This window comes from Ambystoma mexicanum, chromosome 3q (genome assembly GCF_040938575.1).
Source record: "Ambystoma mexicanum isolate Mex_15411 chromosome 3q, UKY_AmexF1_1, whole genome shotgun sequence".
NCBI lineage: Eukaryota > Metazoa > Chordata > Amphibia > Caudata > Ambystomatidae > Ambystoma > Ambystoma mexicanum.
In genome coordinates, this window is record NC_090926.1 from 927,227,007 (window position 1) to 927,252,064 (window position 25,058).

The 25,058-nt window shown below is 47.7% G+C and overlaps 1 protein-coding gene across 1 annotated transcript in view; it reads right to left on the bottom strand.

Moving 5' to 3' along the window:
• Positions 1 to 25,058, bottom strand: part of LOC138583120 (cholesterol transporter ABCA5-like) — a 3,134,767-nt gene that overhangs the window by 24,007 nt on the left and 3,085,702 nt on the right. The window contains exon 39 of the mRNA XM_069655080.1: positions 1 to 10,503. This exon is cut by the window's left edge and continues 24,007 nt beyond it. Coding sequence (XP_069511181.1) covers positions 10,396 to 10,503 — 108 coding nt within the window. The 3' untranslated portion in view covers positions 1 to 10,395. The remainder of the gene's footprint in view (positions 10,504 to 25,058) is intronic.

Sequence of the window (25,058 nt, forward strand, 5' to 3'; positions counted from 1 at the left end):
GTAAATTGCCCAAAATCTTATCTTGGTAATCGTGGTAATTGCCTAGAGGAGGTTGATTCCTGGATGCTCAACAGCAATTTTAGTAAAACAGGTTATCTTTTTAAAACCCAAAAACTCAATTACAGACCCTGCAAATCGGTGCCCCCCACCCGTCCGTCCTATTCAATATCCCCATGAGTTTTGCCCCTCAGTTAAAGCATCTGGGCTTTTACTAGCAGCACGATTTCGAGCTAAATGCCCAAATCAGCCAACTTTTAACATGTTCTTTTTACAAACGTAGTCTCTGTCGAACAGCATCCCCTTACAATGAGGTTGATAACCATCCTTAATTTGTTGGTTCTTCGATTCTTTCAACGATTAACTACTGCAATTCGCTTTATCTGAAAAAAGAACCCTGCTCAGGGGTCCTTTTGAAGACAGCGTTGATAGTTAGGTACTCATTCAGAGACCCACTCTGTAGGACAGTCTTGGACTAAGAGAGCAGGAAATCCAGAACCTCTGAGGTAGAACAGATGAAAGGGGACAGACCTCTTCCCCCCTACCAAGCAGAGGATTTATACCACCCGCAGGCATAAATGGATTTGTTGGCCAATCTTTGTGCTGAGAGGATCATTTCCAGGACGTTGTCTGGCAAATACCACCCCTTGTAACTCAACCTCTCAACAGCAAGGGAGGATAGCTCAGGGGCAACGCACTCATTTTGGAATCAAGACGACACGGTGCAACACAAGTTCTATCCCCAGGTCCGCGCTTAGAAACCTCTGGGTATTAAGTGCGTTATAAATAACCCATTAAAATTACAAAGCATGAAGGTTCAGGCCGAAGAGGTTTCTGATGACAGACCCTACCTTCCAACATGCCCATAAGCACTGGGAACCATGCCCTCCAGACCCTGTCCAGAGTGCTCAACATTGAGATGGACCCAAACAATCCTAATCTCCTGAAAAATAGCAGGATGGGAGGGATCAGCAGAAAGTCATACAGGAGGTTGAAATCCCACTGATGCGCCTCCCCACCCCACCTAGAGGTCCCTGCCAAGCAAATTCTGTGTAGCAGAATAACTTGCAATTCCAGTTCACACTGGAAGGAAAGAGGTCTACTTGAGGAATCCCCCACAAAGAAAATATCTCCTCCAGAACTTCCCCTCATGGGAGGCTGAAGTCTGTCTGCTCATGGCATTCGCTCGGACGTTCCCCATCCTAGCAAGATGGACAAGTCATTCTCCAGACCCTCGAACCACAGTTGAATTGCTGCTATGCACAGAGGTAATTACCCCCACACCAACCTGTTTGTTGAGGTAGCACATGGCCACTGTTATCCGTTAGGACTAGCGCACATTTGCTCAGCACCAAGGGCATGTGACAGTCAGAGCCAGCCTGATCACCCGTAGCTACAGAAAATGGATGTGTTTTGGGGTATCCTACCTGCAAGGCAAAAAACCTCGGGGTCATCTTCGACTCCATACTCTCCTTCTCTCCTCACATATCTGACGTCTCTGAGCAGTCCAACTACCAGCTGCACCTCCTCAGAGGTATTCTTCCTTTCCTCTCCTTCCCCCAGAAGCTCACTGTCTCCCGAGCCCTGGTTCTCTCGAAGCTGGACTACTGTAACAGCCTCGATCTAAATCTGCCTGCCTCTACTCTCTGCCCTCTGCAACTTATCTACTCTCCGCCCTCTGCAAGGACTGCGAGACTTGTCCTTGGCCTCAAGCCCAGGGATCGTATTTCTCCAGGACTGAAATCTCTACACTGGCTCCTAGTGGCTGCAAGGATTAAGTTCAAAACCCTCTGCATTGTCCACAAGGCCTTCTGGGGCCTGGGCCTAAATACCTTCAACTCTCTCTTCCTAAATATCTTCCTTCTCGAGCACTTCGCTCATCCGTCTCCAACTCCCTCCGGGTCAGCCGCTTCTCCAAGCAAAAAGTTGGGGGTATATCTCTCTCCGCGGCAGGGGCCTCCCTCTGGAACAGCCTTCCTGCCTCCCTGAAACTTGAGGAGAACCATCTCCAGTTCCGGAAGCACCTCAAAACCTTCCTCTTTGCTTCTGCCTTCTCCCCCCCTCTCCCCTGCTAAATTCTTGACTGAAACTGCACCCTACCTGCAACTGGGCCACTCTCCACTTGCACTGCCTCCCTGGCAACCTCTGCACTACGGGACTGTCTCTGTATCCCGACAGCCCCCCTTTCCCATCACTTGTCTGCACTTACCTTGCACTTTCCACCAGTTTGGCCCTATTATTTATCTGTTGTTCCACTACCCTATACTGCACTTTCCCCCTCACTTTCCCCTTGCACTTTCCCTTCCCTCCACCCATGCACTTGCGCAATCTGAATGACACCAGGCCTAGTAGGATCGTTGTCTGTCTTCCCTCTGTTCCCCCCTCCCTGCCTCGTCGCGCCTTGAAACACTTGTGTATAGGCGCATTACAAATGCCATATCATATCATATCTGCTGCAGACCAATGTCTAACAAGTGAGTGCCCCAGTCCTTCAAAGACACAACCGTGACCAGTGTCAGTTAAGGCAAGGTTGCCGGAGCATCACCTCTCTCGGAAGGTTGTTTCTCAGGGACCACATACAATGTCTCATGAAACGCAGTCTTGAGATTCGAAAAGGTCTGACTTGTTGTTCTGAAACTACGACCACTGACAATGGAGTAGCCACTGAAGGGACCTCATGTGCAATCTTCCCCAGGCACCCAGGAATACAGGAAGCCATGAGACCAAGAAGATGCAGAAAGGCTTAGGCAAAAACCAGCTACTTAGATCGGAAGACATGAACCATCAGGAAAATGTTTGCCACTCAATATTGGGAGGGAAGGCCCTGCCAGGCAGGTATCCAGACACCACTTATACATTGTAGGGACTGGAACAGTAAAACATGGGACTTCTTGAAATTCAGGGAGAAACACAGATTTTTCCGTGGGTGGTATGTACTGTACAGAAGTGCCGACCCCCGATCGGGGAGTAAGCTTGGGCCAGTCGTTCAGGTTGGGGGAAAATATGTATGCGCACCCTCCTGAAGCATATCACAATCAGTACCAGTAGTTTGGTGTCTACTGAAAAAAGACTGAATTGCAGGTACCTGAATTGGTAGTTGGATGGTCCCACCATGCACCTCAGATAGGTTCCATTGCTTCACGTGGATTAGCAAATGGAAGCAGGTGTCCTGAAGGTCCAGGGACACCAACCAGTCCTGCAGATGGAGGGTTTGAAAGATCTGGGCTAGAAAGACCATCTTGAACCTTTTTTTGCGCAAGTACACATTTAAAAGCCCCAGATCCAGAATGAGACGCAAGCCCCAGTCTTCTTTCGGGACTGGAAAATTCATTACCTAGTTCTGAATGGGGCACCAGCTCTATGGCACCCTTCGCCAGAAGCTAGTGGACCTCGTCCAGAAGGAAAGAAAGAGGGCAGTCTGGAGGGCATTGAACAAGGGGGATGCACAACCTGCTAGGCCCAAGAGTCACATGTGGTGCAATGACATTCCTTGCTAAAGAGGGAGCTCCACACTAAGGTATAATGTTTGAAGTCTTCATCACAGGCACCACATCCCTAGAGCAGCGATCTTCCTTCTCGGAGTTCGACAGCCTATTCCTTAACAAGGGGTGATGGTGTAGTTGCTGATTGTCCAAGGGTGTCTGACCTCTGCCGCAGTGGGCATAATAAGGAAAAGGTCTAAAATCCTTTCCCTTTCTTCTTGCCATAGGAATTGATGGCTATTGGACGGACAGCCCTAAGAACTTTGCTGTGGCCTTAGATGATTAGAACATTTAAGGGAGCCATCTGCTTTGGCTCCAAAGAGATTGTGGCCATCGAAAGGACTGTCCAGAAAATGTGCCTTAATGTCTGAAGCAAACTCTAATATCCTCATCCAGGAGTGCCTTCTGATAACCATTCGAGTGGCCATGCCACACACCACTGAGTTAGCTGTGTCAAGGCCTGACAGCAGGTTCAGGTGTGCTGCCTTGCTACTATCCTGCACCAGAGAGTTGAAGCCCTCTCTTATATCACCTACTGGAAGATTCTGGACACCACAGTCTAGATGCCAAAAGACAATTTGGCCAAGGCACAAGATGCATTAACTCCTCTCACAGCATGGCTGCTTGAGACAAACAAGGGGGCAGGTAGAGGAAAGAGGTCATCTTGAGGTCGACTGTTGCTGCTTGGAACACCAATCCTTCCAGGGAAGCCTGGGTGGCGAGGAAAGCCGGATCAGACAGTGCCTGCAGTGCTTTTTTGCCAGGTCCAGTCGACAGGAGTGGCAGAGCCTGGCTTCTCCCAGGCCTGTAATGCTGGGGTTCCTCTGCCGGGCTGAAGTGCAGTAAAGTCTTGCTACACTACCTGGTGGCGAAAAGAAATGTCCAGCATAAGCTAAGGCTGGAGATATATCATAGATGAGGAATCCGTGAGAGGAAGGAATTCATTAGAAATCTTTTGCATTCAGAACCACTGGCCTTTCAATGACAGAACGTTAGACCAGGGCATCAAGCACAAACTCTGTTTGAATTCATTGTAATTTAGCGAAGAGTCACTGGGCCTCATTCTAAGTTTGCCAGTCCGGAAAACTACGGGTTTGCCTGCCAGAGCCACTGTGCCCGAAAGGTCTAACCCTGCCGGGCACATCGGTCACAGCAGGCAAAGCCGTCACCGAAGCACCGGCACCGTTAACAACAGTGCCAGTGCTTTCATGTACCAACTCCCATAGAGTCCAAAAGGACTCTATGGGACTGGTGAGTAGCGAAATTGCAGGCGCCCAACTTCCTGGCCGCCGGATTTGGAATAGCCCGGTTGCACCGGGAAGTCAGACGCCGGTTATTTTTTATGGGTCCGGCGGCAACCCGCCGATAGCACCGGCATGGTTACCGCCAGACCCATAATGAGATGTGTCTAATACACACAGACGAGCTTCCTTTTACAATGGTTGTGGGTGAGTGGCAGAGAAAATAAATGGCGAAATGTGTGTGCCATTGGGGCAAGGTATTAAAGACTGCTGAGCATTTATTCCTTATATGTCCTTTTACTTCAAGGTTGACCAAAACGTTTGACTAAGTCCTGCCTTTTCCCACTTTCTAGAGTTATGGGTAGAAGAACAGTGAGGTAAACAATGACAATTGTTATGTCCACTGTAGAACCCCAGTGGTCTTTACAGTTTCCATCATCTATGTAGAGTGTGAGAACAATGAAACCGTTGCTGTAGGAGAGTGGAAAGGGCATGAGATAGAAACCACAGATAGCACACACGAAGTTGCACATTGTAGTTTAATTATTTGTTAGAATTATGTTGTACATTAAGTCAGAAATCTTGATAAGGATATGGTGAGAAGTTAAAAATCATTTCTGGGTGTCCGGAAATGTGCCCAGTAAGCAGGCACTAGGCTCTGGGGAATTAGGCCATATGGTATAGCATGCAGCAAATGTACCTCCCACAAGAGGTGAAAACTGTAACACTTTGACCATTCCATCTGTCCCATTATGTTTTAGATCTCTCCTAAATGTGCCCCTTTTACACAATCCCAGTCATAATGAGTTAATGTAACCTGGGTATTTTTCTTGCACGAATTGGGCTGGCTAGTCAAAATTAGCTCCTGATAGCTGTGTAGGTAAAGCCAACTGGCTCCCCTAGGCTATAACCAGGCGCTAAATAGCTCCCGAAATTCTGAACCCTGCTTTAGCTTACTGTATTTTAATAATGTTTTAAGGAGATGGTATATGAGTCTATGTGCCTCTTAACGGGTTTGCTGGTAACCCGCCGGTAATTCCGGTGTGTTACCAGCAAACCCACCTTACCGCTACAGGGATATTACGGGTGCCGACAACAGCGGTAAGTTCCCATTCCATAGGACTCCATGGAATGCGTTTACCGCAACCACCGGCACTGGTAGAACCAGGGAGAACCTGGTATTACCAGTGCCGGTGATTGCAGCAATGTATTGCCCATAGGGGCCTGAACTACTGGCAAAAACATGCAGTGTGCGGTCCGGTAAAAATGCCAGAGCCAGTATGACCAGCATTTTTTCTGGCATTTTTACCGGAACGGCAAAGTCATAATGAGCCCCTATGTGCCTGCAAGAAACCGAACTGAAAATGTGTGTCTATGAGGAACCTATGACTTGTAACAAAACTGATGAAGTGGTTTCGACAGACAGGAAACAACAGAGATAATTAAGTCCCACCTCTTCTCCTGACCTAATAAAACACATCATAATTGGGTCTTAGAAATACATATATCCAATTGTCATCACAGTTTATTAATATCTACTTTTTTAGAGGTGAGGTGGAAGCAATATATAGTGACCAATGTTATCATGATAACTTGGCACTGATAGAAAGCCATGTGATAGTTATTGTCAATGAGCAGGGGCTAGATGTCAGAGAGAGGTAACCTCATAAGTATGTAATATCATATTCCAGAAAGCAGAGTAATAGGCCACATATCCATACTATACTTGAAAGCTGATTATTCTCCCAATTGCACGCTGGGGATGGTCCATTAATGATACTATGCATAAAATAGAAGGACTTGGTTGCCTTACTGGAAAACCCAACATCTATCAAATTAAAGAGGGGGCGGCTAATATTCCATCCCATGCTGATCTACTTACCCACTGTGTTTTCTGAAAAGGAAGAGACTAATTCACGTGAGCAGACAGTTAAAATTCCTAGTTGCTGTAGACAAGTTGACAATAAGTACATTTTTTATAATGAAACTTGTCGACAATATTTTTGTCCAGGACTAAAGGGATTAAAATACCTAGAGCATTAATTTAATCAGTCAATTGATATTCAAAATATCTTTTGTTGAAATAGAGAAGGGTATCTGTTAGGATGTATGACATATACAACACACACACATACACACACTCTTATTAGTGACATGCTGCAACAGTTTGGTAAACCGTTATTCATAATCTAACTGTACATTATGTCAACATATTCAACAAATGTGCCTTTGAGTACCATGCAATAACCCACCATCTTCCAAGGGTGCATTGATAATTTTAGGGAAAAGTAGCAAAAATCATACTACAAAACCACTGGCTGTGCACAGGGATTGCTGTAGTTATTAAGTGTGTCCTTAGGATTTTTCCAATAGTTCTATGTGATTGTAATTCTTTAAAAATCACTAAAATGTCAATAACAGTGAGGATGTTGATAAACTTTACATTACAATGGCCATTTGATTTAGACACTATTACAAATGTTTTCATGCAAAACAGTATTCATATTCATTAGAACTCTTCCCCTTCATTTGTAATGATGCGTTTTATATTGTTCCTATTTTTTAAAATATTCCACTTTAAAAATGCACCTTAAACCTCAAACAAATCCATAGCCTTAAGTGGACGTATACTTTACTCTGATACCGAACCTAAACTAGCCTTAACCTAACACTGACCCTCACTAAATTTGATTAATTGCACTTTCATTACTTTTTCTTTCGAGTGGAACGTTTTTGCAATAAGAGGGGTTTGCAGCAAAAGATTGAATTCATGTATTTCGAGAAAAAATAAAGTAAGATCACTGAACAGCATATTATTTCAGCCCCTTTCTTTATAAAAACAAGCTATTATTGTCAATCCAGAGAGCAGGCGGCCTCATTTGCTGAACAAGTTTTAGTTTTGTATCCTGGATTTAAGTGGTTCCTAACAACTGTTGTTCCGTCCACTTATAATTGTTTCATTTGCACAGTGGAACATGCAATTTACTGTGTACAGTTTGTGACAAACATTAACTGCAAAACCTGTGATACTAGGTTCGGACTTCAGTGCCTTACTGGGAAGCACAGATTTTTCTTTGTAAAACAAATCTTAGACAGCTACGTAGGATTTTAAGTATAAAAGATGGTTACTCTTTCTTAAAAGTACTAACCTGTTGCACACTGTGATAAGCAGCCCTGGTGACATCAGCAGCGCTCTATTTTGAGGTCACTGCTCCCAACAAGGGAGCCTTGGCTCATCTGCTTCACCATCAAGCTGTTCCTGTAGCAGGCTGTTTGTGTATGATGAATTTGAGAGGGCCCGTGAACAAATATCCCCAAATTTCAATGCACACAATGAATAATTTTAAAGACATTTGTTACATGTATAGGTGATACAGAGAGCATTCCATCTCTACTGAGTGAATTGTTTTCAACATGTGTTAAGGTTTTCCTATTTTGGAAAAATCATCATTAAATATAAAAAAAACACCAAGAAACCAAGCAGCAAGTGACAGACAAAAATTCCCTTCAATGCGCAAGTAAAGTGCATGTACACAAAATACTCTAAAGCAACTTATTTTCATATATCAATGTTGGTGGTGCTCTTAATTAGCAAAACCTCCAGTTTAGAGCGATTTTGCACAACAAAATAGTGTCCACTTCTAATTTGCCACTGCATTAACAAATGCCACTAAAAGGGAACACATTTTAGAATGTTACTAATCTAGTACTCACTTGCTTTGTATTAGTATGGATGTTAATGTACAAAACCAGAGTGCCCACAAGGCGCAGATCTGATTTAAATGAAGCAATTGAGCTTGCTTTTAAACATCAGAGCACAATAGAATGTCACTGTACTATTTAATCTGAGCAAAGGTTCCGAATTTCTGCTACAATTTTGTCCACATATGTATTTTTTATGCAGTAGTTCAGTGAGACACTATTTTATTTGGTATAATTTCTTTAACTTGAAGAAGTGCCCACCAGTGTCACGTTAGTTATATTTTTAAAATTACTGTACAGAACAATGCTACTAAGGGCCCGATTCTGAGGTGCATGTAAAAATGAAGCAAGCACACTTATCGTAAGAGCACCATATTCTGTCAAAGTGAAAATGTGGCGGCCTGGCATGAAAGTATCTACTTTAGCATCTGCTTGATTTAAGGCTTGACATCAGCCCTAGCAACCATCAGTAATGCCAGGGCAGGTACTGCGAGGAGAGTTTTCCTTCCAAAAGCCCTGTTTTTTCAGGTCAAAAAGGGAGCTTAAGTATGACATCTGTTAGGTGCTGGTAAACTCTACTGCCCGTTTCCTAGACTGCAGCACCACTTTCCTAGTTCACTGAAAGCTGAACGACACTTTCGTGGCAGTCTTGTATGATATGCTTGCTGTGCCACTGGCGCGCATGTTTCTATCACAAGAATAGATTTTAGCTACTTTTGCTGCTGGAAAGCACTACATTCCCCCCTCCAATTACTTCACCCACCTCAGAAAGGTGCTGCTGGAAACTGGAGGAGAGACTACTTTTAGCACACACTCAGAATTGGGCCCTGAATGCCCTTTGCAAATATCATACAATCTTTATACACCAGCAGAGCTTAAAAGGCTTAAAAATGCTTTACCCCAGTAAGAACACAGTAGTGTATTAAAAAAGGAAATTGATGTGTGAGTAAGCACATCTCAACACAAAAGTGCAAGATGCAAGGCAGCCAAGAAAGGGTTTGAGTAAAGGACGTCTTTTCAGTGCATAATGAATATTGCTTTCATTGGCCATGACGACAAACAACCTTCATCTTGGCGGTGCTTTGAAACAAGAAATGTCTTCTGTCTTTCTTCTGGGGAGTGCGGTCAACCTGTCCAACTAATGTGATAAGTAATTGTGAAAAGTCGCTCCAATCAGTCTCTATACATAACTAGAAGTATCCATGAAAGCGATTTGAGTTGAAAATGCACTGCCGCTTGCCTACTTTGCCCCTACATGCCAGTGACAAAGTGGCACCTCATCCAAATACATCACATCTTCCAAAGTCGACTTACTTCGCAATGGCTTTCTTGTTCTAATTCTTCATCCTGATGGGCTGACATCTCTCCCCTTTTACAGTAGGATGAAAAAGTCAGACACAGCTGCAATAGGGGGTACTTCCGGCTACACTTTGAAAATTAACATGTATTTTGAGAAAATCTCGATTTACAGTAACATGCCTTTGAAAAAAGGCATGAAAAGATTAACAAGACTTGAAAGGCAAAACACACATTGCTGCTAATAAAAGCCAACAGTAGTTGTCCTTCCGCTGCTTACATCTATACGTTTGCATTTGCCATAGTATACGGTATGCAGTCCCAGTAACTGCATGCATACAACCCTGACAGAAATCGTTTCTTTCTATTCCAGGACTGTGAGAGCAACATTATACTTCAGTTGCTTGTCTGGTTTGTATTTTTCTTCACAGACGGTTTTCTTCATTTTCATCTTATCGTTTCACTAGCGGCACAGTGGTGGTAGCAAAAGAACGTACCGTGAAAGGGGCTTTGTGTTGGATGTCGTCAACATCACTACTGTTTTTCAGCAGCTCATTTTTCATGAACAAAGAAATTGAAATATTTCTAAAGACGCCGTGGAAGATCTCCCCAAAAATCCAGACCTTATCTAGCAAAGTCACTTTATGAAGACGGTAAAACAGCCAGCAAGTTCGGTTTCAGAAAATGACTCGATCCTCTTGCCGCCTCTCCCACCAGAGTGTGCTGTTCAAAGTGGCAAAATTGTCCTCTTCGACCTGCTGCTCCTTCGCAAATTCCACAAACACCTAGGATGCACAAAGAAAACAGGGTGTTAGAGCAGAGGACGTCAGAGCCCTACAGTGGACAACCTATTGGGGCACTATCGATCTCCTGGCGTTCCTATGCTACAGTAGAAATAATATCAGCACACTTCAGGGGGCATCCCCAGAAAACGTTCCTGTGTCAAAGTACAGTGAGCTATGGGTGTACAGGGCAATGGGAAGTTAAAATAAAGCAAATGAAGACCAGCATACAAGTTCAATGAAAGAAAAGTAAACACAGTAAAAAACCTACCACAACCTCAAGCTACTTGTCAATTGCCCAACACTTCATCCAGATGATCTGGATCTATCTAAACTGAAAAAAAAACCGAGATCAACCTCTTCTGCCCTTTATATTTACCCCATCACCAAGTCATTCACCTGGCCAGACTCTCTGGTTCCTCTTCAAAATGCAGCACCAAGAGCATGCAAGCCTCAAGTCCTAGTTGACAAACTCACACTGCAAGTAAACGCCATCTTAACAAGCATTGGCAATGCCAATTATTCGAGCTTTTGTGTAGGCATGGGAAGGGTACTTGCCAGGCACAGCCGTAGTGGTATTAACTGCTCATTGATGGTAGCAGGTGCAGAATGGTGCGATTACCTGGCCATCTAATAGCACTGCCTGGCAAATGCTAAAACTGTTGGCTTTGCCAATGCTTGTTTTTAACAGGACTTCAGTGAAGGACACTAGAGTGCTTATAAATCGAGTGGATGAAGGCAGACCTGGTTTGGGCATTTTAATTACACCAGTAGCACGTTCACTGCTTCAATTAAGTCATTAACTATCAGAAGACTGCTTTGAAAATCTCTGACAGTCACTTGGAGGGCACAGTTTGATGGTAAGGCTTGAATAAAGTGAGCACAAAGAGTTCCCATGAAGAGGTGCTTTGGGCAGGGTGAACTGTAAAGTAAGGGTTGAAATATCCAAGGCACAAGTCCAGGGAGGGCACACTGTAATCCTCAACAGGATGTTGCATAGTGTGTCTTTCAAGTAGTAGTAAGGCTTACATGGAGCTAAAGTTGCCTCATAACAGGATGTTAGCTGCTCAGCCAATCCTAGTTGTTAACGTCACATTCACTTTGCATGCTCATTTATGCTCATAATTTTCGAGTCTCATTTATGAAGGGAAAATACCACTGTATTTTCATGGCAACAATTCAAAATAATGCAAGCTAAGATCTAGCATTCACTGACCATCGCTTGCAGGCTTTGTATTTCTTTAACATAAGTGTGAATGACAGAGGAGCGGTGTTAGGGGAGGAAAGTGGACAGTGTTTTTTTTTTTTAATTACTAGGTATATTGCAATTTACCATTTCCTCTCCATTAAGTACGGTCCAGGCAGATTATTGCTGGGTGGTAAAAATATGTTCCACTTCAATTTAGCAGCAAATGTATTTATGGGGGCGACCAGAAGGCAACGTGACCATGGTCAATTCACTCGTTATTGTGATCTAACCTTATAACATTTTGTATGAATGCTGGTGTTAGGTGTTGCCAGCATTCCTTACTTAGGGCACGTGACCAGTGAAAATAAATGGCCATGAAATGGTGGGTCCACGGTGGCGGGCTCTGCCATGAAGCCAGTGAACCGTTTCCTCCTTCACTGTGCAGATCGTGAATGGGTTACCCGTGAATGGTACGGGCCACACACTTTTTTTTCAGCTGCCGATTTCACTCGTTGAGAACCTCCGCTATCCATATGGGAGAAAGTTTATATTGATCCTTTTTGAATGAGGAATGGATAGAATTCATATGAGATAAGTAGACTAAAGGGGAGCCAATCCACAATGATAATTATGCTCCATTACTGTTGTCCGTGGGACTCTGTTAAATCTTGACTGTGACAAAGTAAAATTCGGAAATATGGGTAAAGGTATGGGGGTGTAAGGAACTCATGGTGGCAACAGTAAAGACAGACACAAGTGATCACAGTTCAAGGGTGTTTATTAAACTGTATACGCAGGTTGGGAAAATGCCTAATCTTAACCTAAATCTAAGATGGGAGCAAGCTACAACAATCCAATAATAAATAGGCAGTCTTAGTGGCGTCTTGTCAAATAAAAGGGCCTATACTAAAAAAAACGATTGCCAATCCTTACAACTTAATACAAAAAGAGTGTGGGATAGTATTCACAAGAAAGAAGAAAGAAGTGTTCACAAATGATAAGTCTGGATGTGGTAGCCAGGGTCTCCCCCACATTTTGAGCATGGGACAAGGTGGGACTCGTGAGCACAGCACACTCTTGAGCTTGCCCAGCACGAGACGACAGTTCCGTTCTCAGCTATCAGGACCTTCGGTGGTTGTTTCTTTTCTACAAAAAGTCTCTTGCCTCCAAGGACCTGACGCGTTTAAAATAACAACTAGAAAGTTCCTTTCCACTTGAACGTTGGGTGATGACTTTTCACACCTGCATCCCCCTCTTCCGGGTTCAGACCCTTCCCGAATGTTAGCTTCCCTCCGTAGGGTTCACTACAGCTTTCCTCAAAATACTTTCACCTGCTGAATTGACAAGTCTTAATGTCCTTTTAGACAATCCACTGTGGACATCACTATGCCGGGGTCCCTCTTGTCAACACAATGATCATTGTGGCATCATGCTTCACCCTGTTCTGCATGCATCCCTCCGTCGGGTTCACGTTTGCCACAAGGGCATCACGGTAGCAGGCGTCTCTCCCTGTCCCGATTATCAGTGTAGGAGGGCTTTGTGTACCGTTGACATCTGCAGCAACACCTGCTGGCTATTGTTCGCGGTCTTACGATTCCTTTCACATAGGCTTTGGGGGTCTGGGTCACCCCTTCGGCTCACACCGCCTTTCTCCTCCTCTTGAATTGCCGTACTGGGATAGCTGTCTCGTTGCACGGTCTGCCTTGCCAGTCGGGTGCTTTTGTGCTCCACCATTTATCCGTGTGGGGTAGGGAAAGGGCGTGTGTGATTCTGGTCATTTGCCTGACTTTGCCTACCCCTTGTGTTGGGACATGTCAGGTTAGCGGCTCTGTTAGTCAGTTGTCTTTCGTGTTGTGCGAAAGTGTTCGTGTCGGAAAGGGTGGGGGGGGGGGGGTTTCTGAGTATCCCAGATGGTAGGATGGGGAAAAGGTGTTGGAAGAAGGGGAATACTGTGTCTCACTGTTAAGCAGAAACCTGTGCAGTTCCCTCTGGGACCACTGCAAAAGATTTAAGATTACAGGTGTTGGCAGTAAACCCACTTGGTAGCAGTCTGTACCACACAGATTCACTGTGGTAGCTGTGGCTGAGCAGTCAGACTTCCCTCAAGAAGAGTTAGGCAGTATATAGAGGATACACAATAGGTACAGAGACACAGTAGTACAAGCAAACACTGACCAGAGCTAGGTGTAAAAGTATATACTTATTTATTTTAAAGGCACACTCATAAATTACACTAGCACAGGAAAAAGGTAAGTAAGTCAAAACACAGTCACTATTACTTATATGTACATCCCTAGTCATTTGTTGGACAAGTCTAAGTTAACACCACTTATTTCCAAACAGAGGTGAGCGCTTAACGTTAGATGGCACTCCAACAAGTTATTAGAAAAGGGAGGGAAAAAAACAGAAGTAATGCAAGCAGCAAGGTAAAACACTTTTTACATAAGGTTAGAAAAGGCAGTCAATTGTGGAACAAGGAGAATTGGTTCGTGGCCCGATTTAGAGAGAGCCAGGCGAAAATATGCCCAAGATCACACAATGTCACAAGTCTTTGCAGGTGAGTAGAAAAGGTTTTACTGCATTTAGAAAGAGTTTAGTTAGGGTGTCCCAGGCTTACCCAGGTTCGAGAGCCGAGGGCTAAATCTACCCCGTACAATCGGTGGCAAGGGAAGCCGGGCGGAACACAGTACCTTTGAAAGTGGAAAGGATCCTCCAGCGGTGGTAGTTGTTCCTGGTAGTGGGTGCAAGTTGCGGCGTCGTCCAGAGGAAGAGGTGATTTCGACGTGGAGGAAAGCTGAAGGTCGTTGCACTACCAGGGATGAGGCCAGCCGTGGAGTTTTCCGGTCACAAAGGATTTTACCCCTCTTTCGCGGTTGAGGTAAAAAGTGGTATCCCGGTTGCCGGGGTGCTTGGCACAGGCAAGGCGGCCACGAGATGCTTCGGGACAGCGAAAAGAAGGCAGCAACTGGTTGTCCCCACCAGTTAAGGGAAGAAGACTCTCCGGCGGGAGATCTCCTCTGTCGTCGGGAAAAAGTGGTGAGTCCGTTCCGCAGGGCTCCACCGGTGGTGTCGTCTTGGCAGGTCGGCTCGGCTTCTCCCTCTTCGGCTTCTTAGGTCCTGTGGCGACTTCTGAAGAACCAGTCCCAAAAACCCTGCTTTTATGCAGCAAACCCCCATTCATACAGCCTAGCTGTCACTCAAACATGCTAAGTGGTGAGCGGGGTGGCTCACCACTTGGGCCAATCACACCAGAGTGCGACATGAGTTGGCAAGGCAACTCAGTCCAGGGTGCCTAAACCCCCTCCCACACCCCCTGTGGTACCCAGACAGAATGGCACCACTGTGGAGGGCTTCTGTGCAGAAGCCCGCCAAAAGTGGAACAAAGGCTCGATTCGGGTTCAGGGTTACTGAAGTGAACCTAGACGCCATTTTGGCGGCGAGTTCTGGCAAAAAATCCCAACCGGTGAATTTATATTGAATAAATAAACCGGCGGTATCTTTAACATTGCACCAAAAAGTGGTGCATTAAAAACAATGGGAAATCCCATTGGGAAATATTCCGGTGGAATATTTCCGTGGTATCCACTGCCACCAGCCAGAACTCGGCGAGGGGGGACGGGACAGTACCCCCTCGACAACAGACCCAGGGGCAATCTAATTGCCCCTACCAGTACTTCCACAGTAAGATGGTTTGTACTGGTTAAGTTCCTAAGTTAAGACTAGTAAAGTCAATGGTGACTTTACAGACCCAGGGAGACAGTAGTCAGTCCCAGGGTGTGGAGTCTATGTTTGGGGGTCTCTATGACACCCCTGTGTTACTGCACTGAGGGTGCTGTGTAACACACATTCAAAAACCAATGATAGCCTATGGGGAAAAAATACCCCCTAGCCCATAAGCACATAGCAAGTCACAGAAACACTCTCAAGTCATGTCCAAGAGTGAGGGTAAAAGAGTCTCACTCTTGGCAGGAGAAAAAAATAAACCCCAAAAATCCAGCAAAGCTGCTGGGGGACTCACTAGGTTAGGAAATTCAGCCTAAACAGAGAATTGTCCCTAACACTCACCAGTCGGTGTGTGTCCCACTTCCACTCACAGAGGACCCCCCCCATCCAGGTTATCCTCCCTCACTGGTCCACCACCAGGAACTGGATCCAATAGCGATGGTGTCACGACCCTTGCCCAAAACCCCCTCTGGCAAACCCATTGGCCAGATGGAGTCAGGACTCGGGCCTCTAGAGTCTGGCATCCTCTTCCAAAACCCTCTTGAGGCCAGTCATGGCGCCTATGGCGCCAGGCTCATACACCTTGAAAAACATGTGCTTGAGAACTACTTATTGTGTTGTCAGCCAACATGGAGGCATCCACATAGCTTGGTTCCTAGGAACCAAGTTATTCGGTCTACTATTTTGGGTGTGGTATCCTAGGGACTACTTTACCTGGACTATTTTGTTGGGGCTATTTAAACCACACCCGGGCAAGACAACACACTTCGCGTTACTTTGCAGTTTGCAACGTGACGCTCACCGTGTCCAGCTATACCCCGAACCTCGGAGAAGCAGAACCTGCATGGAGACAAAAGGAACCTCATTAGCAGCAGCATCTTACCTGCAGTCTTCATCTTTAGTTACTCGTAGCTCCTGAAAACAGCTTTCCTTGGATCTGCACGCCTCCCGGACTGCACAACCTGAAAGAGGAAGATAGAGGCAGCATTAAGAAAGCAGAAGAGACATTGCAAATTACGAACTGCTCAAAAGGCTTACCTGGCTGGTCGCCTCTCGGCTGGCACCACTCTGGAAATTCCACACGTGCTGAAGAACACCGCGACCTGCAAGGAAAGAAGACAAAACAGGTTAGCAAAGGCAAGCCATCGCAGCGCTGCGCATAGCGCTTACTTACCGCATCATAGCGCTCTTAAAGCGCCATCATTTACCAGCGGGGCTCAACCAAGCCAGTTCGCCGCGCTGAAGCTCTGCATACCTAACAGAGAAAAAGAGACATTATTAAACAAGAGGCATGAAGGATAGCAACAATACTAAAGAACAGCAATAAGACCTACCTGAACAATATCAAACGGGCCGGCGTCAGTGAAGTAACTGGACCGCACACGCCCACGAAAGACAACGCGCCCCTGCAAAGAAAGCAGGACGGAGAGCACACCTAACTCTAACACAAGGTGAGGAGAGGGCCCCTGAGGGGCTGAAATCATACGGGGGTGGAGGGAGGATACTTACCCCAGTCGGCCAGTCTTGAACACAGTCCTCCTGTATTTTCAGGCAGAACCTTCCCCGCAGACAACATCTGGGCAAAGCTGAGAAGCATACCAGTGAGTAACACGGCTGGGTGACATCCCTGTGGATACCAGGTGAGCGTAACAGAACATGAAGCCTACCGTAACAAATCCACCTGGGCGCCATGGAGACATCAGAAATGGACCAATTGGCCCAATTACTAGGAGAGTTTCGTGCTGAGGTTCATTCTGACCGATGCTCTCCGGAGGGACTTGCTAGTGACCAAAGATCGTACGGAGGAGTTAAGTAGGCAGATCCTGCAATCACAGGCAGGGCAGACTCCTCTGCCTGGGAGCAACCCACTGATGCAAAACCTCACCTTACCATCTACTACCCCCACTCCAGTACAGATCACGTTACCTGGAACAGTTCCCCTGGCACCACCGGAAAGGTTCTCAGGCGACCCACGTAAGTATGCGGCATTCATCAATCAGTGTCGCCTTCATTTTCTTTGTAGGCCTGGAGCATTTCCAAATGACCAAGCTCGGGTAGCTTTTGTCTTATCATACCTGAGTGGTATTGCAGCAGATGCCGTTGGTGACCCATTACGATCCTCTATTACATGACTTTGGGGGGTTCCAGAGAGAAATGGAAAAACTTTTTGGTCGCCATAACCAGGAACAAGCAGTAGACAATGAACTCTTGTCCCTCCGACAGGGGAATCAGGACTTGTTAACGTACATTGCTACCTTCAACAGACTGGTTGCTGAAGCTAAGTGGCCAGAAAACAAAAGAACCACTTTATTCCATCGAGGCTTACGAGGCGAATTAAAGGACGTCTTAGCCCAGGTGGTTGATCCACCCAGAGACTGTGCCGAATTCATAAATCTGGTCGTGCAGTTAGACCACCGGGTTGCAGGACCGAAAAGCAGACCGGTCTAAAACGGACCCTCAGACCATATATGTTCGACCAAGGGAAAACACACCCCGTGTACCTGAAAATGCTGTAGGACCCATGCAGATTGGAGGGATACGGCCTCCATTAAAAAAACAAGAGCGGTACAAAAGAAGACAACAACAACTTTGTTTGTATTGTGGGAAACCAGGACATTTCCTGAAGGACTGTCCAGTAAAACCCCCAAGAAGAACAGTTGGGGCCACAGAGAAGGATGAAGCTAAGGAATTGGAAAACTACCAAGCTCGACAAACGTAGAGGTCAGTTTGTCGAGTGAGAAGAAAGAGTTGCTGACCTCGCACTTTGCAATACCAGTGATCTTAATTAACCACCAACAGTCATCAAGAATGCATGCCGTTGAAGCATACATCGATAGCGGAGAAGTTGGAAATTATATTGATCAAGAACTGGCAGCAGAGATGGGGCTTCCTTTGTGTTCTAAACCAACTATGGACAAGGTAACCACCGTGGATGGTACAGAAATCGCTTCCGGACCAGTAACCCAGTGCACAGCCAGGGTAACCTTGCTGTGCCAGGACGGACATCGGGAGTCTATTTCATTTGATCTCATCAGGGCACCTCAGTTCAGGCTAATACTAGGGATGACATGGTTGGTTGCTCACAACCTTTTGATAGACTGGCGGGCACGAAAATTAAACTTTCCCCAGTGACTGCTCCCCTGCCTGCTATTACCAAGAGGAGAAACCTGACGTCTGTATCCCCATGACTCCCGGAGCGACAGTATCAACCCTGGGAGCAACTAATACCTTGCCAGGTGAATACCATGATTTCCAGGATGTATTCCGAAAAGACCAAGCCAATACATTGCCGCCGCACAGACCCTATGACTGTCAGATCGACCTTGTTCCTGGTGCACAGATCCCTTGCGGCAGGATCTTCGCTCTCACAGAACCGGAAAACCTTCATTTGAAATCCTATTTAGACCAGTACCTTGCAAACGGATTTATCCGTCCTTCGAAGTCCCCCGCAGCCAGTCCTTTGTTCTTCGTACCGAAAAAGGAAGGGGACTTGAGAACCTATATTGACTACCACGCATTGAACCAGATCACCGTGAAGAACCGCTACCCCTTGCCACTTATCCCTGAGATGCTAGACCAAGTTAAATATACCCAGATTTATACCAAATTGGATCTTCGAGGAGTGTACCACCTGGTCCGAGTCAGAAAAGGAAATGAATGGAAAACCGCCTTCCGTACTAAGTACGGCTTGTTTGAATATCAAGTCATGCCCTTTGGGTTATGCAACGCTCCTGTGGCATTCCAATATTTCATGAATGACGTTTTAAGGGAGTTAATTGATGTGTGCGCCTTAGTGTACATAGACGACATTTTAGTATACTCAGCCTCGAAACAAGATCATGTCAGGCACGTTTGTTCAGTCCTCACCAAGCTCCGTCAACATCGCTTGTTTTCAAAGCTTGAAAAATGCTTTTTTCACGTCACCAAAGTAGAGTTTCTTGGTTTTATCCTTACTCCAGGAGGCATCAGAATGGACGTGCACAAGGTAGATGCCATTCTGAAATGGCCTTCACCAACGTCTCTGAAAGGGGGACAAAGCATGCTGGGCTTTGCGAACTTCTACCGCTGGTTCATCCCAGACTTCTCTCAGGTTGTGCACCCAATCACAGTACTATTACGAAAAAACAATAAAAAGTTTGCTTGGACCGAAGAAGCAGAAGAAGCCTTTCAGGAACTTAAACAAAGGTTTACCTCCGCTCCAATCCTGCGACATCCTCGTCCAGACCTCCCTTATGTCGTTGAAACTGATGCGTCCAGCCTCGCAATGGGGGCTGTCCTTTCACAGAGAGACCTGGAAACCGGCCAGCTACATCCTGTGGCCTTCTGGTCGAAAAAGTTCTCACCTCCAGAGATTAATTATGCCATCACGGACAAGGAACTCCTGGATATCAAATCCGCCTACAAAGCCTGGAGGTACTACCTTCTGGGGGTCAGACACACCATTACAGTCATCACAGACCACCGAAACCTGCAATATCTCAAAACAGCCAAGGCCCAGTCCTCACCGCCAATTACGGTGGGCCCTTTTCTTCACCGAATATGATTATGTAATCACATTTCGATCAGGAGTCAGAAACGGAAAGGCGGATGCCTTATCTCGCATGGGCATAGACGAAATGGTATATACAACTCCAGACCCAGTAACTATTATACCTCAAGACAAACTCTTGGGTATCACGACAGCCTTAACACAAGCAGAACTACGAAAAGAAATCCAACGGACAATGAATCCTGATGCCTTCCTCGCATGGCAAACTCAAGGAGAACAATATACCATCAAGGACTATCTACCCTTTTTTAGGGATCGCCTATATGTACCCAAGAAGGAATTACAACAGCATATTATTTCAAACTATCACGATTCACTGACTGAAGGGCATCCTGGGATCTCCAAAACCCTAGCTAAAGTGAAAGAGAACTTTTGGTGGCCTACCTGGCGTAAGGACATCATTCAGTATATTCAGTCCTGCGGTGTCTGCACACAAAATAAATCAAAGAAACAAAAACCATCTGGTCTCCTACAACCATTGGACATTCCTCCAGTTCCATGGCACACCCTTTCCCTTGACTTCATCACTGATCTAACTCCAAGCCAAGGGTTCAACACCATCCTTGTAGTTGTGGACTTATTCCCGAAGATGGCCCATTTTATTCCTCTCAAAGGCCTCCCAGACGCAGCCACTTTAGCAAAAGTGTTCCTGGAGGGCGTGGTTAAGCTACATGGCTTCCCTTCGGTTATGGTCTCTGATCGAGGCAGCCAGTTTGTTTCTAACTTCTGGAAAAAATGTTGTGCAATGGCGCAGATCGACGTTCGGCTATGGAACAAGTTACATACCTGTAACCGTTGTTCTCCAGCATGGGTCTGGCATGGATTCAAATGCTCATAAATATTCCCCGTCGTCAGGCTGGGAATCCTCGGTAAAGAAAAAAATCAGTATCAGTTTCGTTTCTGATCTGTCTTTCTTAGTAGTAACCAATCATTGGTCCCCAGCCAATAACTGCCCTCTCCCTAAGACCCGCCCCTGGCAGCCATCCTCAGATTGGGTAGCAAGTAAAGTGGCAGTATGACCAAGAGAAGAGCCGAAGAGGGGAAGGAGGGAGGGTTCGCATGTGAATCCATGCCAGACCCATGCTGGAGAACAACAGTTACAGGTAAGTAACTTTTTCCTTCTCCAGCATGGGGTCTGGCATGGATTCACATTCTCATGAATATAAGAATGCATAGCAGTACACACATGCACAACCACGGGAGGTGGCAAGGCTCAACATTAAGCATTACATAAACTCAACATTAAGCATCTCCTTCCTCCTCACCAGGCTCACCTTAAGCGAACAGGTTGCACAGCACTGCCTGGCCGACTCTGGATTCCTCCCTGGAATCCCGGTCAACGCAGTAGAATCTCGTGACGGTGGGCGTCAACCTCCACGTAGCAGCCCTGCAGATGTCCAGCAGGGGCACACCAGACAAGAACGCTGTGGTAGCAGCGATCGCTCTGGTCGAATGGGCTCTCGGCCGGCCGGGCAACGGTCGGTTTGCCAACCGATGACAGTGCATGATGCAGCCGGAGAGCCATCTGGAAATGGAAGCCTTCGAGAGAGCCTTCCCTTGGTTCACAGGTCCAAAGTTCACAAATAGCTGTGATGTCTTCCGAAAACTCTTCGTTCGGTCCACGTAGAACTTCAGCGCTCTAGCTACATCCAGCGAGAGCAAAGTCCTCTCGGCCGGCGACGAAGGCGGCGGGAAAAAGACTGGTAACACCAAGGGCTCGTTGAGATGGAAATCCGATGGCACCTTGGGCATGAAGGAGGGGTGCGTCTTCAGCACTACCCTCGTCTCGTGGAAAGTCAAGTATGGAGGCTTGCAGCATAGGGCTTGAATCTCTCCCACGTGTTGTGCAGAGGTGATGGCCACAAGGAACGCTGTCTTCCACGACAGGAACTTCAACGGAGCCGAATGCAAGGGCTCGAATGGCGGGCCCATGAGCCTGGTCAGCACCACGCTGAGCGCTCACACCAGGGCTGGAGCCTTCACCGGCGGGAACGATTGAAACAGTCCTTTCAAAAACTCCTTCACCAGGCGATGAGACCACAGGGACAACCGTCCTGCAGTTCTGGTGTATCAGGAAATCGCTGCCAGATGTATCTTGATGGAAGCATGAGCTAGTCCAGCTTTGGCCAGTGAAAGTAAGTATGGTAGCACTTGAGGGTCTGTAATCCGTAGAGGGTTAATCTTCTGTGCACAGCACCAGACAGAGAACCTCTTCCACTTGTGTCCGTAGCACTTGAGAGTTGAGGACGCCCTGGCCTTTGCAAGAACCTCTCTGCAGTCAGCCGGGATATCATACCCTCCAAACTCTAGTGCTGAGCCAGGCCTGCAAGTTCAGCGACTCTGGGTCGTGATGAAGAATGGCGCCTCCTTCTCTGGAGAGGAGATCTGCGTCTGTCGACAGTTTGACTGGTGGGGACGCTGACAAGTCCAGAAGGTCCGGGAACCATATCTGTCTCGGCCACCTCAGTGCGACGAGGATCATCCTGCACTGGGACCTCTTGAGTTGGTTGATGAGCCTGAGCAGCAACGGCAACGGAGGGAACGCGTACAGGAACAAGCCGTCCCAGGGGAACGAGAAAGCATTGCCCATGCTCCTCGGCTGGGGGAACCTGCTGGCGAACCTCTGGCACTTGGAGTTCGTCGCCGTCGCAAACAGGTCGATTTGGGCCTTGCCCCATCGCCGGAAGAGTTGATCCGCTTGATCCTGGCGTAGTTCCCACTCGTGGCACGAGCGCAGCTCCCTGCTGAGTGAGTCGGCGATGGTGTTTTTTATCCCTGCTAGATGAAAAGGTACCAGAAACATCCCCTGGGCAACGGCCCATTGCCACAGATCCTGGGCTTCCTTGGACAGGGCTGGGGATCTGGTTCCTCCCTGCTTCCGAATGTAGAACATTGTGGTGGTGTTGTCGGTGAAGATCTTCACCACTTTGCCCTTGAGGGACAGGAGGAATGACTTGAGGGCCCAGAACATTGCCCCGAGCTGAAGTATGGTGATTTGGAGCAGCCTCTCCTCCAGGAGCCACAGGCCTCTCGCGTGAAGATCTCCGGTGTGCGCTCCCCACCCCTCCAGGGAGGCATCCGTCGTCACCGTCACCTGGTATGCTGGGGTCTGACAGTCCGTGCCCGCCGCGAGATGTGCGCGGGTGCCCCACCATCGAATTGCTTGGCGGAATACTTCATTGAGCGAGATCTTGTCCTCGAAGCTGGCCGTCGCTTGCTGCCGAGGGCGCATCCGAAGCCTGCACAGGTGCACCAGATAGATGCAAGAGGACATCATCCCGAGAATGGACTTCATGGACCTCACTCTGGCCACGTCTGTGGCCAGCAGACGCTGTACCTTGCCCAGGATGGCCTGTGTCCTTTCCTCCGACGGCGAGGCCAATCGCGCCACTGTATCGAGTCTGGCTCCCAGAAACAGCGTGACCTGCGACGGAACCAGGTGGGATTTGGGGAAGTTGATGGAGAATCCCAGGTCCGTGAGCAGCCGGACAGTCTTTGCTGTGTGTTCAATTGCGAGTTCCCTTGTCCCTGCTCGGATGAGCCAGTCGTCCAGGTAGGGGTAGACGTGGATCCCCTGCAGGCGCAGCCGCGCCACCACTGGTGCCAGGCACTTGGTGAACACCCTAGGAGCCGACTTCAATCCGAACGGGAGGGCCTTGAACTGGTAGCTCCCCACCTGCCGCCCCTGGACTATGAACCTGAGAAACTTTCGGTGTCCTTTTAGGATGGGGATGTGAAAGTACACATCCTCCAAATCCAACGACGATAGGAAGTAGCCTTCATCCAGCTGGCCCAGCACATGCTGGAGGGTGACCATCTGGAACTTCTGTGCCTTGATGTATTTGCTTAGCCGACACAAGTCCAGGATGGGACGCCAACCTCCTGTCTTCTTCCTGACGAGGAAGTATCTTGAGTATACTCCGGAGCCCCAGAGCCTCTTTGGGACGAGCTTGATGGCTCCTTTCTTGAGCATCACCCTTACCTCTAACAGCAGTTGAGGGATGTGGTTTTCCTTCCTGGCCACTGGAGGAATTCGAGGGCACTTCTTTAGAAATTTCAGAGTGTGCCCGTGGGCCATGGCACCCAGCACCCAACGGTCGGTGGAGATGGACTTCCACACGCTGACGAACTTCGCCAGCCGGCCTCCCACCGGGATGCTTCGGTGGGGGCCCGACGCAACGTCCGGTTCAGTCTTGCTTGGAAGCAGCCTTACCTCCTTGGCCACCCTGGCGACGACGGCGAGATCCACCTGACTTGCCTCATCCCCTGTAGGCTTCTTGCGACGAGGAGCGGGCCGCCTGACGGTAGGTCGAGGAGCCGCCGCTGAATCCTTTGGAGGCACCCTGCTTGCCTCTGGAGTTCCGAAAGGGCGGCCGCAATTGCTGCAGAACTCCCAAGGCCAGAGCCGTCTCCGTGTCGGTCTTGATGACCTGCAGCGACTCATCCACAGTCTTTCCAAACAGATTGTTCCCGTCGAAGGGCATGTCCAAAACCTTGGCTTGCACGTCCTGGTGGAAATCCGTCACCTTGAGCCACCCCCGCCGTAGAAGGCAAACGCCGTTGCCCAACTGGCGGAAACCGGTGTCGGCAATGTCCGTGGCCACAGTTATGGCGTGGTCCGATGCCCCCTCACCCTCATGTAGGATCGCCAGGGCCTCTGCCCTCTTGTCGTCCGGGCGGAAGTCCAACAGGGGGGCGATCTTATGCCACAATTCCCTGTCGTAGCGGGCCACAATCGCTAGGGCGTTGGCCGCCTTATTCGTCGTCGCCGCTGCCGACGAGATGACTCATCGTCCCACGGTGTCCAGCTTCTTTCCCTCGCCGTCCGGTGGGGAAGTTGAAGATGAAGCCGATGCCCCCCCCGCTTTCTTCTTGGCCGCTGCTGAGACGACCGAATCTGGGGTCGGCTGTGCCCTACGGCACAACGGGGCGGCGGCGGGGACCCGGTACTTCTTCTCGTACCGGTCCCTCTTGGCAGGTGTCGTGGACAGGTTCTTGAGGGCAAGTCCCTCGTCCCAGATGTCATCCAGCAACGGCACCGCAAGGCCAGTCTTCCTCTTAGCCTTGCGCCGTTGGTCGAGGAAGCCTTCCTTCTTC